At 44.6% G+C, this 15,087-nt stretch overlaps 1 protein-coding gene across 1 annotated transcript in view; it reads right to left on the reverse strand.

Moving 5' to 3' along the window:
- Window positions 1–1,567: 1,567 nt before the first annotated feature.
- LOC110507820 (mediator of RNA polymerase II transcription subunit 13-like) overlaps window positions 1,568–15,087 on the reverse strand; it is a 33,695-nt gene continuing 20,175 nt past the window's right edge. Inside the window, exons 17-30 of the mRNA XM_036964820.2 lie at window positions 14,900–15,067; window positions 14,170–14,393; window positions 13,887–14,082; window positions 13,335–13,713; window positions 12,876–13,092; window positions 12,538–12,729; window positions 12,047–12,270; window positions 11,818–11,960; window positions 6,836–6,994; window positions 6,526–6,711; window positions 6,205–6,350; window positions 5,928–6,092; window positions 2,621–2,721; window positions 1,568–2,486 (exon numbers count right to left, since the gene is read on the reverse strand). Coding sequence (XP_036820715.2) covers window positions 2,354–2,486; window positions 2,621–2,721; window positions 5,928–6,092; window positions 6,205–6,350; window positions 6,526–6,711; window positions 6,836–6,994; window positions 11,818–11,960; window positions 12,047–12,270; window positions 12,538–12,729; window positions 12,876–13,092; window positions 13,335–13,713; window positions 13,887–14,082; window positions 14,170–14,393; window positions 14,900–15,067 — 2,633 coding nt within the window. The 3' untranslated portion in view covers window positions 1,568–2,353. The remainder of the gene's footprint in view (window positions 2,487–2,620; window positions 2,722–5,927; window positions 6,093–6,204; window positions 6,351–6,525; window positions 6,712–6,835; window positions 6,995–11,817; window positions 11,961–12,046; window positions 12,271–12,537; window positions 12,730–12,875; window positions 13,093–13,334; window positions 13,714–13,886; window positions 14,083–14,169; window positions 14,394–14,899; window positions 15,068–15,087) is intronic.

The raw sequence follows: 15,087 nt of genomic DNA on the forward strand, positions 1-15,087 counted from the left end.
GGGGGTATCATCGGATGGGGCCAGTGTCTCCTGACCCATCCTGTCTCAGCCTCCAGTATTTATGCTGCAGCAGTTTTGTCAGGGGGCTAGGGTCAGTCTGTTATATCTGGAGTATTTCTCCTGTCTTATCCGGGTGTCCTGTGTGAATTTAAGTATGCTCTCTCTAACTCTCTCTCTTCCTTTCTCTCTCTCTCTGAGGACCTGAGCCCTAGGACTATCTGGCCTGATGACTCCTTGCTGTCCCCAGTCCACCTGGCCGTGCTGCTGCTCCAGTTTCAACTGTCCCAGACCTGCTGTTTTCAACTCTCTAGAGACAGCAGGAGCGGTAGAGATACTCTCAATGATCGGCTATGAAAAGCCAACTGACATTTACTCCTGAGGTGCTGACCTGTTGCACCCTCGACAACTACTATGATTATTATTTGACCATGTTGGTCATTTATGAACATTTGAACATCTTGGCCATGTTCTGTTATAATCTCCACCCGGCACAGCCAGAAGAGGACAAGCCACCCCTCATAGCATGGTTCCTCTAGGTTTCTTCCTAGGTTCTGGCCTTTCTAGGGAGTTTTTCCTAGCCACGATGCTTCTACACCTGCATTGCTTGCTGTTTGGGGTTCTAGGCTGGGTTTCTGTACAGCACTTTGAGATATCAGCTGATGTAAGAAGGGCTATATGTGCGTTCCTGGTGTAACTCTGGCAGTTGTTGCCATCCTGTACCTGTCCCGCAGGTGTGATGTTCGGATGTACCGATCCTATGCACGCGTCGTTATATGTGGTCTGCCACTGAGAGGACAATCAGCTGTCCGTCCTATAGCGCTGTCTTAGGTGTCTCACAGTACAGACATTGCCATTTATTGCCCTGCCTCCTTGCAGCATGCCTAAGGCACGTTCAACACAGATGAGCAGGGACCCTGGGCATCTTGCGTTTGTTTTTCCAGAGTCAGTGGAAGAGCCTCTAGTGTCCTAAGTTCCTAACCGTGACTGCCTACAGTCTGTAAGCTGTTAGTGTCTTAACAACCGTTCCACAGGTGCATGTTCATTAATTGTTTATTGAACAAGCATTAGAAAGTGTTTAAACCCTTTACAATGAAGATCTGTGAAGTTATTTGGATTTTTCCGAATTATCTTTGAAAGACAGGGTCTTGAAAAAGGGACGGTCCATTTTTCCCCTGAGTTTAGCTACCCTTCCAATGGGATCCCATTAGACTGAAAATAAGGCAGTGATTGGATGAGGCTTTGGGATGAGATGTTCTTAGTTAGCCAATTCCACTTTTACTGACCTGCCAAATCCCTTTAGTTGGGGTAGGGGCTAAATGAGGGTAACCCTAAACCTGTGGTGCATTAAGGATCCATCTGAAACCCACCCATGGCCCAGGCAACCCCTAAAACAGCTCATTAAAGTGGCAATCCAACACTCAACCAGCAGTGAGGGAGTGGCTAACAAGGAAAGAGGTAACATTTGCATTAACTATGATATATTTAAAAGCTAGGGTTAGAATTATGTACAAAGCGCTCCATTTCCCAACACTGCAAACAATGTTTTCATAACAGAGACCAAGAAAAATGATAGGTAGACGCACTTTATTCCTAAAACAGAAGCTGCGGCACACATGTATATGTACACACACACACACACACACACACACATATATACACACACACACACACACACAATTCTCTAAATCCGTCATATAAAATACATATATATGTATATATATATATATATATAAATCTGACAATCTGTACCTCATATCCCATTTAACTGAATGCATTGAATTACTGTGCAACAGACTCTACCACTGTAGCTGAGCTGTAAGTCCTGTCCACTCAAAAGGAAGGGATATAAATGCCCAACCTACCTATCTGTACATCAGGGGAATTAAAATGTAAATACCCTTTAAAAAAATGACTCTAAAAGCAGCCTACAGCAAATGCAGCTTACAGTTTTGTAATTCAAAAAAAATGTGATTACATTTTAAACCAATTCCTTTTAAAGTGAGATGGCAATACACACCATCAGATTTTTTATATATATAAAAGAAATAAAAATGACAAATTTAAACTTACAATAAATAATATATATGCAGGCATTTCATTAAGCTAACATTTTATCAGAAGATAATTAAAAAGACAACTTATTCTCCTTTATGAAAAGTCCCTTATCCAAAATGATAAAATGGACACTTGGCATTTGATTGATAGGACACCTCCAGTGCTGCCATGGAGACGATGGCTGGGGGAGATTCCTTATGGCCAAGCCCCCACCCTGAAGTGTTGAGGGTCCATCCACTCCAGGAAACACCCTCCCATTAGTTTCATGAGCTCCATAGATTCCACTTGATATCCTTGTTCAGAGCATGTTCATGATAAAGTTGTACATCTGATTGAGCACCACAAAGTGAACAGGGAGACAGGATCGCCGGTCTTGAGTGGCAGGGTCACACGTCAGCCAGGAGAGGGCATTGTACTGCTCCAGCACAAACCTGTCAGGGGCAGAGAACACATAACTATGTATAACTAACTATACATTAAATTCCCCTCTTAACTAATAAACCTATGCTCTACCTATCAAATCAGTGTATTTCCCATTGCTTTCATTCCATATTGAGCAGTGTACCTGAGCACATCTGAGGTGTGGTTGGAGTCCAGAGGGTGGGAGTGTTTGCTGTGGAGAAGCTCATCTGATTGGACCGAGGACACGTGCAGGTGCAGGGAGGCCTGGGGAGTGACGACAAACAAGAGGTCAGCTAGATTAACAAACGTCACACCAGTTAGATTAGAAAAGGGAAACATTCAAATGACAGGACTCCTGATCAAGTAAAGCATAAAAGTGCTGCTGAGTTTTATGACCAGAGAAGAACAAACGCCTTTGAGAGCAGAGTGAGCGTTAGGTTAACTGTCAGAGGAGCAGTAGGTAGGTACAGTACCAGTCAAAAGTAAGGACATATCTACTCATTCAAGGACTTCTCTTTATTTTGACTATTTTCTACATTGTAGAATAATAGTGAAGACATCAAAACTATGAAATAACACACATAGAATAATGCAGTAACCAACAAAAAAGAATTAAGAATCTCAAATAAAACTATATTGTTTTACAAAGTAGCCACCTTTGCCTTGAAAGGTTTGCACACTCTTGGCATTCCCTCAACTAGCTTCATGAGGTAGTCACCTGGAATGCATTTCAATTAACGGGTGTGCCATGTTAACGTAATTTGTGGAATTTCTTTCCATCTTAATGTGTTTGAGACAATCAGTTGTGTTGTAGGGGTGCTATACAGAAGATAATATTTTACCAAATAGGGCCAAGTCCATATTATGGCAAGAACAGCTCAAATAAGCAAAGAGAAACAAAAACAGTCCATCATTACATTAAGACATGAAGGTCAGTCAATCCGGGAAAATAAACACTTTGAAAGTTTCTTCAAGTGCAGTCGCAAAAACCATCAAGAGCTATGACGAAACTGGCTCTCATGAGGACCGCCACAGGAAGAAGACCCAGTTACCTTTGCTGTAGAGGATCATTTCATTAGCGTCAACTGCATCTCAAAAAGCAGCTCAAATGCTTCAGAGTTCAAGTAACAGACATCAACTGTTCAGAGGAGACTGCGTGAATCAGGCCTTCATGGTCAAATCACTGCAAAGAAACCAATACTAAAAGCCACCAATAAGAAGGAGAATTGCTTGGGCAGAGTAGGTGAACGGATGATCCCCGCATATGTACAGTGCCTTGCGAAAGTATTCGGCCCCCTTGAACTTTGCAACCTTTTGCCACATTTCAGGCTTCAAACAAAGATATAAAACTGTATTTTTTTGTGAAGAATCAACAACAAGTGGGACACGATCATGAAGTGGAACGACATTTATTGGATATTTCAAACTTTTTTAACAAATCAAAAACTGACAAATTGGGCGTGCAAAATTATTCAGCCCCTTTACTTTCAGTGCAGCAAACTCTCTCCAGAAGTTCAGTGAGGATCTCTGAATGATCCAATGTTGACCTAAATGACTAATGATGATAAATACAATCCACCTGTGTGTAATCAAGTCTCCGTATAAATGCACCTGCACTGTGATAGTCTCAGAGGTCCGTTAAAAGCGCATCATGAAGAACAAGGAACACACCAGGCAGGTCCGAGATACTGTTGTGAAGAAATTTAAAGCCGGATTTGGATACAAAAAGATTTCCCAAGCTTTAAACATCCCAAGGAGCACTGTGCAAGCGATAATATTGAAATGGAAGGAGTATCAGACCACTGCAAATCTACCAAGACCTGGCCGTCCCTGTAAACTTTCAGCTCATACAAGGAGAAGACTGATCAGAGATGCAGCCAAGAGGCCCATGATCACTCTGGATGAACTGCAGAGATCTACAGCTGAGGTGGGAGACTCTGTCCATAGGACAACAATCAGTCATATATTGCACAAATCTGGCCTTTATGGAAGAGTGGCAAGAAGAAAGCCATTTCTTAAAGATATCCATAAAAAGTGTCGTTTAAAGTTTGCCACAAGCCACCTGGGAGACACACCAAACATGTGGAAGAAGGTGCTCTGGTCAGATGAAACCAAAATTGAACTTTTTGGCAACAATGCAAAACGTTATGTTTGGCGTAAAAGCAACACAGCTGAACACACCATCCCCACTGTCAAACATGGTGGTGGCAGCATCATGGTTTGAGCCTGCTTTTCTTCAGCAGGGACAGGGAAGATGGTTAAAATTGATGGGAAGATGGATGGAGCCAAATACAGGACCATTCTGGAAGAAAACCTGATGGAGTCTGCAAAAGACCTGAGACTGGGACGGAGATTTGTCTTCCAACAAGACAATGATCCAAAACATAAAGCAAAATCTACAATGGAATGGTTCAAAAATAAACATATCCAGGTGTTAGAATGGCCAAGTCAAAGTCCAGACCTGAATCCAATCGAGAATCTGTGGAAAGAACTGAAAACTGCTGTTCAAATGCTCTCCATCCAACCTCACTGAGCTCGAGCTGTTTTGCAAGGAGGAATGGGAAAAAATGTCAGTCTCTCGATGTGCAAAACTGATAGAGACATACCCCAAGCGACTTACAGCTGTAATCGCAGCAAAAGGTGGCGCTACAAAGTATTAACTTAAGGGGGCTGAATAATTTTGCACGCCCAATTTTTCAGTTTTTGATTTGTTAAAAAAGTTTGAAATATCCAATAAATGTCGTTCCACTTCATGATTGTGTCCCACTTGTTGTTGATTCTTCACAAAAAAATAGTTTTATATCTTTATGTTTGAAGCCTGAAATGTGGCAAAAGTCGAAAAGTTCAAGGGGGCCGAATACTTTCGCAAGTAAGGCACTGTAGTTCCCACCGTGAAGCATGGAGGTGGTGTGATGATGCTTTGCTGGTGACACTGTTGGTGATTCATTTAGAATTCAAGGCACACTTAACCAGCATGGCTACAACAGCATTCTGTAGTGAGTGATACAACATCCCATCTGGTTTGAGCTTAGTAGGACTATCATTTGTTTTTCAACAGGACAATGACCCAACACACCTCCAGGCTGTGTAAGGGCTATTTGACCAAGGAGAGTGATGGACTGCTACATCAGATGACCTGACCTCCAAAATCACCTAAACCAAATTGAGATGGTTTGGGAGGAGTTGGACCATAGAAGGAAAAGCAGCCAACAAGTGCTCAGTATATGTGGGAACTCCTTCAAGACTGTTGGAAAAGCATTCCAGGTGAAGGTGGTTGAGAGAATGCCAAGAGTGTGCAAAGCAGTCATCAAGGCAAAAGGTGGCAACTTTGAAGAATCTCAAATATATTTAGATTTGTGTTATTTAATAGTTGATATATTCTACAATGTAGAAAATAGTTTTTTTTTTAAATGAAGGAAAACCCTGGAATGAGTAGGTGTGTTCAAACATTTGACTGGTACTGTAAGTACCTTGAGGAACAGTGGGCACTGGTTCTGTGCCTGGGGGCAGGCGGACCAGAACCAGTCAGGCAGGGGGCCAGCCTTGGCTGTGGAGATTAAGTAGCCCAGGGCCATAGGCTGCTGCAAGATGTTCAGGGCCTCCTCGTGGGACTCCATACGATCTGTGCTCTGGCCCTGGAACACACCGGGACATAGGTTGACACCAATACTTATTCAACCTTCATTTACCAGCAGTCAGGTAAGCATCCTCCTGCTGGTAGTGTTGTGGAGGGGCAGAGAGGCTTACCTTGCTGCCGTCTCCCCCCTGGTGATAGTGTCCACCGGGGGAGTGAACGGGGGAGGTGGTGGGGGAGTTGGGCAGGATGTTGATGAGATCAGGGTCCACCATATCATTATCAAACAGGTCAAAGATGCCCATCCCATCTGAACCATCTATGAAGAGGGATAAACAAAGGGTCATTCAAGACTATGTCCCATTAGCTCAGACAGAGAGCTGCTCTGTCTCCGTTTCAGTAACATCGCCGTGTGGAGCCAGACTACAGCCAGAACATAGAAAGGCATCAACATTTACAGTGTGTGTGTGTGTGTGTGTGTGTGTGTGACTGACCAGGGTTGATGGGGTTGAAGGCGATGTCTAAGTTCTGTTCGGTGGTGGCGTTGTTGACCTGCACCATAGCCGAGGTGGGGAACACCAGGATGTGGGTGCAGGACGTGTCCTGAGGAGTGCTCAGCTGGGACGTCTGCATGTTCAGAGTGGTGCTGCGGCCGAACACTGAGCCTGTCGACACAGAGTCTACACACAGCAGAGAGAAGGGTTAACATGATACAGACATCCAAAACATTTCAGGAAATTCAGTGGACTCACAAACAGGGGAAGCAAGGCCATTGCTCAAGGTTCAACTTCTGTTCATTTTTACCTGGCATGATGACAAAGGAGCCTTGGGGCTCCATGGCAACCAGGCAGGCGCTGAGGATGCTGGGAGTGTCTGCGGCAGAGATGCCACACATCCTGCAGGTCTCCTTGAGGCGCTTGCTGAGAGACTGCAGGTTCCTCCTGCTCAGCAAAATACTCCAGTCTGGAACAGAGGGAGAATGTCATCAGGGCACATCAAATCATGTACAACTCATTGTATCACTTACTGCAGCTAAACGATTGCTGCAGCTGTACATAGTCCATCTGTAAATAGCCCACCCAATTTACCTACCTCATCTCCATACTGTTTTTATTTATTTACTTTTCTGCTCTTTTGCACACCAGTATCTCTACTTGCACATGATCATCCATCACTCCAGTGTTAATCTGCTAAATTGTATTATTCGCTCCTATGGCCTATTTATTGCTTACCCCCCTCATGCCTTTTGCACACAATGTATAGAGACTATTTTTTTCCAACTGTGTTATTGACTTGTTTGTTTACTCCATGTGTAACTGTGTTGTCTGTTCACACTGCTATGCCTTATCTTGGCCAGGTCGCAGTTGTAAATGAGAACATGTTCTCAACTAGCCTACCTGGTTAAATAAAGGTTAAATAAAATAAATGCACTACATGAACAAAAGTATATGGACACCTGCTCGAACATCTCATTACAAAATCATGGGCATTAATATGGTGTTGGGCCCCCCCTTTGCTAATATAACAGCCTACACTCTTCTGGGAAGGCTTTCCACTAGATGTTGGAGCATTGCAGCAGGGGCTTACTTCCATTTAGCCACAAGAGCATTAGTGAGGTCAGGCACTGATGTTGGGCAATTAGGCCTGGCTCGCAGTCAGCGTTCCAATTCATCCCAAAAGGTGTTTAGATGGAGTTGAGGTCAGGCCTTTGCCAGTCAAGTTCTTCCACACCAAATCAACAAACCATTTCTGTATGGACCTCGCTTTGTGCATAGGGACATTGTCATTCTGATACATTAAAGGGTCTTCGCCAAAATGTTGCCTCAAAGTGGAAGCACAGAATTATCTAGAATGTCATTGTATGCTGTGGTGTTAAGATTTTCCCTCACTGGAACTAAGGGGCCTAGCCTGAACCATGAAAAACAGCCCCAGAACATTATTCCTCATCCACCAAACTTTACAGTTGGCACTTTGCATTGGGGCAAGTACACTTCTCCTGGCATCCGCCAAAACCAAATTTGTTCTCCGGACTGCCAGATGGTGAAGCATGATTCCATACTCCAGAGAACATGTTTACACTGCTCCAGAGTCCAATGGAGGTGAGTTTTACACTGCTCTAGCCAACACTTGGCACTGCATGGTGATCTTAGGCTTGTGTGCGGCTGCTCAGCCACGGAAACCCATTTTATGAAGATCCCGACGATTGGTTCTTGTGCTAACGTTGCATCCAGGCACAGTTTGGAACTTGGTAGTGAGTGATGCAACAGAGGACAGATGACTTTTAACGCGCTACACACTTCAGCACTCGGCGGTCCCGTTCTGTGAGTTTGCGTGGCCCTTGCACTTTCCACACACTTACAGTTGACCGGGTCAGCTCTAGCAGGGCATACATTTGACAAACTTACTTGTTGGAAAGGCAGCATCCTATGACGGTGCCACGTTGAAAGTCACCGAGCTCTTCAATAAGGCCATTCTACTGCCAGTGTTTGTCTATGGAGATTGCATGGCTCTGTGCTTGATTTTATACACCTGTCAGCAACAGATGTGGCTGAAATAGCGGAATCCACTAATTTGAAGGGGTGTCCGTGTGTGTGTGTTCACACACAGTCAAACGTTTGGACACACCTACTCATTCAAGGGTTTCTTTATTTTTATGATTTTCTACATTGCAGAAGTTAAGACAAAACTATTAATTAACACATATGGAATTATGTAGTCACCAACAAAGTGTTAAATCAAAATATATTTTATATTTGAGATTCTTCAAATAGCCACCCTTCAAGACAGCTTTGCACACTCTTGGCATTCTCCTAACCAGCTTCATGAGGTAATGCATTTCAATTAACAGGTGTGCCTTGTAAATTTGTGGAATTTATTTCCTTAATGCGTTTGAGCCAATCGGTTACGTTGTGACAAGGTAGGGGTGGTATACAGAAGATGGTAAATATGGTAAAAGACCAAGTCCATATTAAAAATGGCAAGAACAGCTCAAATCAGCAAAACAAGAAACAAGTCCATCATTGACTGACCTTCATGTCTTAAAGTAATCTGGAAAATATCAAGAACTTGACGTTGCAGTTGCAAAAACCATCAAGCACTATGAAGAAACTGGTACTCATGAGGACCGCCATAGGAAAGGAAGACCCAGAGTTACCTCTGCTTTAAAGGATAAGTTCATTAGTTACCAGCCTCAGAAATTGCAGCCCAAATAAATGCTTCAGAGTTCAAGTAACAGACATCAACTGTTCAAATCGCTGCAAAGAAACCAGTACTAAAGGCCACCAATAAGAAGAAAGAGACTTGCTTGGGCCAAGAAACACAAGGAATGGAAATTAGACCAGTGGAAATCTGTAATTTGGTCTGATGAGTCCAAATGTGATATTATTGGTTCAACCGCTGTGTCTTTGAGACGTAGAGGTGGTGAACGGATGATCCCTGCATGTGTGGTTCCCACCCTGAAGCATGGAGGTGGTGGTGTGGGGGGTGCTTTTCTGGTGACAGTGTAGGTGATTTATTTAGAATTCAAGGCACTTAACCAGCATGGCTACAACAGCATTCTGCAGCGATACGTCATCCCATCTGGTTTGCGCTTAGTGGGACTATCATTTGTTTTATCAATAGGACAATGACCCAAAACACACCTCCAGGCTGTGTAAGGGCTATTTGACCAAGGAGAGTGATGAAGTGCTGAATCAGATGACCTGGCCTCCACAATCACCTGACCTCAACCCAATTGAGATGGTTTGGGATGAGTCTGACCGCAGAGTGAAGGAAAAGCAGCCAACAAGTGCTCAGCATATGTGGGAACTCCTTCAAGACTGTTGGAAAAGCATTCCTCATGAAGCAGGTTGAGAGAATGCCAAGAGTGTGCAAAGCTGTCAAGGCAAAGGGTAGCTACTTGGAAGAATGTAAAATAAATGTTGATTTGCATACCACTTTTATGGTTACTAAATGACTCATAGTTTTGATGTCTTCCCTATTATTCTACAATGTAGAAAATAGTTATAAAGAAAAACCCTTAATTGAGTAAGTGTGTTCAAACTTTTGGCTGGTACTGTGTGTGTGTGTGTGTGTGTGTGTGTGTGTGTGTGTGTACACACACACACACAGTTGAAGTCAGAAGTTTACATACACCTTAGCCAAATACATTTAAACTCAGTTTTTCACAATTCCTGACAATTAATCATAGTACAAATTCCCTGTGTTAGGTCAGTTAGGATCACCATTTTATTTTAAGAATGTGAAATGTCAGAATAATAGTAGAGGGAATTATTTATTTCAGCTTTTGTTTCATCACATCCCCAGTGGGACAGAAGTTTACATACACTCAATTAGTGTTTGGTAGCATTGCCTTTAAATTGTTTAACTTGGGTCAAACATTTTGGGTAGCCTTGCACAAGCTTCCCACAATAAGTTGGTGAATGTTGGCCCATTCCTCCTGACAGAGCTGGTGTAACTGAGTCAGGTTTGTAGGCCTCCTTGCTTGCATACGCTTTTTCAGTTCTGCCCACAAATTTTCTATGGGATTGAGGTCAGGGTTTTGTGATCCCCACTCCAATACCTCGACTTTGTTGTCCTTAAGCCATTTTGCCACAACTTTGGAAGCATGCTTGGGGTCATTGTCCATTTGGAAGACCCATTTGCGACCAAGCTTCAATATATCCACATAATTTTCCTCATGGTGCAATCTATTTTGTGAAGTGCACCAGTCCCTCCTACATCAAAGCACCCCACAACATAATGCTGCCACCCCCGTGCTTCACGGTTGGGATAGTGTTATCCGGCTTGCAAGCCTTCCCCTTTTTCCTCCAAACATAACGATGGTAATTATGGCCAAACGGTTCTATTTCTGTTTCATCAGACCAGAGGACATTTCTCCAAAAAGTATGATCTTTGTCCCCATGTTCAGTTGCAAACTGTAGTCTCACTTTTTTATGGCGGTTTTGGGGCAGTGGCTTCTTCCTTGCTGAGCGGCCTTTCAGGTTGTTGATATAGGACTCATTTTACTGTGGATATAGATACTTTTGTACCCGTTTCCTCCAGCATCTTCACAAGGTCATTTGCTGCTGTTCTGGGATTAATTTGCACTTCTCATACCAAAGTACGTTCATCTCAGGAAGACAGAACGCGTCTCTTTCCTGAGAGGTATGACGGCTGCGTGGTCCCATGGTATTTATATTTGCGTACTATTGTTTGTACAGATGAACGTGCTACCTTCAGGCGTTTGGTAATTGCTCCCAAGGATGAACCAGACTTGTGGAGGTCTACAAATGTTTTTCCTGAGGTCTTGGCTGATTTCTTTTGATTTTCCCATGATGTCAAGCAAAAAGGCACTGAGTTTGAAGGTAGGCCTTGAAATACATCCACAGCTACACCTCCAAGTGACTCAAATTATGTTAATTATCAGAAGCTTCTAAAGCCATGACATCATTTTCTGGAATTTTCCAAGCTGTTATTAAAGGCACAGTCAACTTAGCGTATGTAAACTTCTGACCCACTGGAATTGTGATACAGTGAATTATAAGTGAAATAATCTGTCTGTAAACAATTGTTGAAAAATTACTTGTGTCATGCACAAAGTAGATGTCCTAACCGACTTGCCAAAACTATAGTTTGTTAACAAGAAATTTGTGGAGTGGTATAAAAACTGGTTTTTATGACTCCAACCTAAGTGTGTCAACTTCAACTGGGGGGGGGGGGGGGGGGGGGGGTGTATGATATATAAATAACACACACACACACACACACCTCTCTGTGTGGCATACATACATCTCTGTGCGGCATACCTCGTAACTCTCCGTGGCCAATCCTGCCCAGGCGGCCAATCACCACCCTCCAGGGAAGTGATGTCACCTGTACCAAGCCTAGACACCACTCCCACAGCTTCTGCAGGCCCAGCCGTCTGGCTGAACCCTTTTTCCTCCGAGCCCTTTACAGAGGACACAACAAAGTCACAAAAGAGACAGATTCTGAATGGAATTTGAGTGTCTACCAATGTACATGTGTGTCACTGACCTGTTTGGCACGTCAATGCTGATGATGCATGTCTCCAGCAGCTCTCCTGATTGGTCAGTACAGGAGGCCAGGAGCCAGCGCTGGTCATGCGACAGGCAGTAGCCCACAAACAGCACATTGTACTTCTGAGAGGCCTCTCCGAACGTCTCCCCCAGCTCTGTCTGCTTGTCCTTGATGGGCGCCAGGATGAAAGGTGGTGTGTACAAACGCAGACACTCCGGCCTCTGCATAGGTGTGAAAGTCAAAGGGTCAGACCAATGGTTCCTTGTGTGTCACTTAGCAAGCTGCATTTAGTAAGCCATTGTGATTTATTCAACAGAGCAGTGGTCTCTTGGATCATCAAGGTATATGCAAGGAGTTGCCAAAGAGCAGGATGTTATGTTAAACAAACCATTCACATTGTGACAAATTTCTAGAACTGATAAGCAATCTAAATCAATCCATTAATAATATTTGTGAGGTTTTAGTGCCGTTTCCTATGTGTTGTTTACCTCGGAGCTCCTCAGTGCCATGTCGATGGCCAGGCCAGGGCCGAAGCCCGTCAGAGCCTTGATGTTGGTGTTGCTGGGGAGGGGCCGTCTGCACTGGGTGAACACCGAAAAGGCCAGGGACTTGAGGTGCTGACCATAGAGATGGCGCTCCTCAATGCGCACTGGCTGCAACAAGTACTGGCAGGGAATGATCTGACCAACACAACACATAGTTACAACCAATGTTTTAACCACACCAACCCCACAGGTGTTTGAGAACTGTTGTCAAAAGAGCCAATGTGCTGAACATAAATATGAATGGTCTGCAGTCTGGCTACATGTGTCAAGTCCTCCATTACCTGCACAGACACAGAGTTTCTGATGTGAGGCGGCAGGAACTGGAGCATCTCCACATAGCAGCGCAGCAGACCCAGCGTCCACACACTGGAGTGGGTGTCCCTCTCCCCGTCCTCGTAGCTGAAGGGGTCCACGATGTAGACCACAATGGCCGGGGGGAACGTCACTGCATGGGACTCTCCGTCTGTAGGGACACCAACCTTATCTCTCTCCAACGTGCTATAGAGAGAGAAGCACTCGGGTCAAACAACCAATAATCAACTAGCTTTATGTATTAGATTAAAGATATTTAGCAATCCATATGTTCTCTTCCAGACAAGCAGTGGATAAAATGGGAGATGGGTAAGGTCGTAACTCAGCCTATTCCAAGTGCGTGTAAATTACAAACTCAGGGCTACAAGTGGTGCTACAGAAAATCAGTTTGACTAAACCAGAGGACGTCAGATGGTGAGGGTACATACGTCTCCACGGGCTCAGTGGTGGCCTGGGGCTGGTTGGCAGTGGGGCCAGTCTCTCCTGTGGTCTGAGCACCCGACTGGGGCCCGTTCTGGGAGACGCTGCCCTGCAGGCCTGATGTCCCGTATGGTGTGTAGGAGCTGGGCTTGGCTGAGGGCATTCCTACCCCCCCTATCCCTCCCACTGCCTGGGGGCCTATGGTGGAGGAGGGTGGTGTGCTGTTGGTAGGCTGGGCAGTGCTGCTGCTGGTGGAGCTCTGGGGGCCTGAGGAGGGGGTGGTGGTGGAGCAGGGGGACTGGGAGGAGGACGACTGGGGAGAGGCCACAGTGGGGCTGCGCTGGTTCAACAGAGAGCTGTCCAGAGACTGCCCAGCCAGGTACGGAGCTGAGGAGAGTAACAAAAAAGTTGCGAAAAAGAAGACAGATATTGTCAGATATTAAGAGACACCCAACTTGCCTTTGTAGAAGCCAAATAAAAAATTATAAACACAAGAGATCCCAGCTCTTATTCAGTACAATCTCCTGAAAAAGAAGATGGCAATCTAATGAACGACGTACCCAGGTCATGCCGGCATACTTGGGCGTAGAGTTTGAGTTTGCTGAAGGCCTCGCTGTTCCCGTTGCTGCTGGCCATTTTGAGGAACCAATCACTGAGGGGCTGCTCTGCCAGGTTCCTGCCTTCTGCCGTACCAACCCGCAATATGCCATCTGCATGAGTCTTACAGATTGGTCTGTGCTGACCCAATCGACAGGCCTGCAAAGAGAAAATCATGGGTAAACGTACCAATTTTCTTAAAAATTTATATTTTATTAGACTTTGGGGGGGTGTCTATCTGCTTACCTCGTACACGGCCGTAAGGTCCTTGAAGAAGCTCTTAGCGCCGCGGAGCAGAGCCTCGTTCTCAGGACAGACGACTACATATCCAACGTCCCTGTGGGAGCCGAAGGGGTCCAGCAGCAGCTTCTCCCAGTAAGGCAAGCCGAAGGGCGACAGCACCACAAAGTCATACTCATACCCCACCAGGAAGGTAGGGATGGGGAGGGGCTCTGGAGACTCGTCAGTGCCTAATGGTTCAGAGAGGAGGCATAGTCAGACTCATTGCAAAGTTTAGTTAAGGGCGGCAGGTAGCCTAGCAGACAAGATTGGGCCAGTAACTGAAAAAAAAATGCTTTGTGTAAACGTAAACAAGATATAAAGTACTTAGAAAAGACAACGGACCTATATATATATATTTTTTATAATATAATATTTGAGAACTAACAAAATAAAAGCTAGACAATCAGGGTGAATGACATTTAGAAAACAATACATTTTGTAGTATGGATTTTGTCATTATGTTGGAGCAAAATAACACAGCATTAATCATGGCAAAATGCATGTAATTGCAGGAAATTAGATTTAAAAGGGAAAAAGATTCTCAGCTCCATGCAGACATTTATAGAATTGAAAGAATTCTCTTCAATTCAGCTGCGCCGAAAGGCCACCACCTAAGCCCCTTTTTGATACAGAAAAAGCCCTGGATGCATTCATCTTTAAGTAGTATTATTATCATCATCCTCCTTGTGTTTACCGTAGGATCCCCTGCCGGCCATCTTGTGAAACTGCTGCCAGGTGAGAGGTCCCTGAACTCCCCAGGACCGTATGCTCCTCTTCTTCTGGATGGCATCCTGGAGTACAGGCTGGAGGGAGAGCAACACCCGCAGCACATCCTGAGAGAACAGCCTGCTCACTTCTGCAGCTGGAGGGGGAGACAGTGGG

Source organism: Oncorhynchus mykiss, chromosome 27 (assembly GCF_057628025.1).
Source record: "Oncorhynchus mykiss isolate SJ-2025 chromosome 27, ASM5762802v1, whole genome shotgun sequence".
Classification (NCBI taxonomy): domain Eukaryota; kingdom Metazoa; phylum Chordata; class Actinopteri; order Salmoniformes; family Salmonidae; genus Oncorhynchus; species Oncorhynchus mykiss.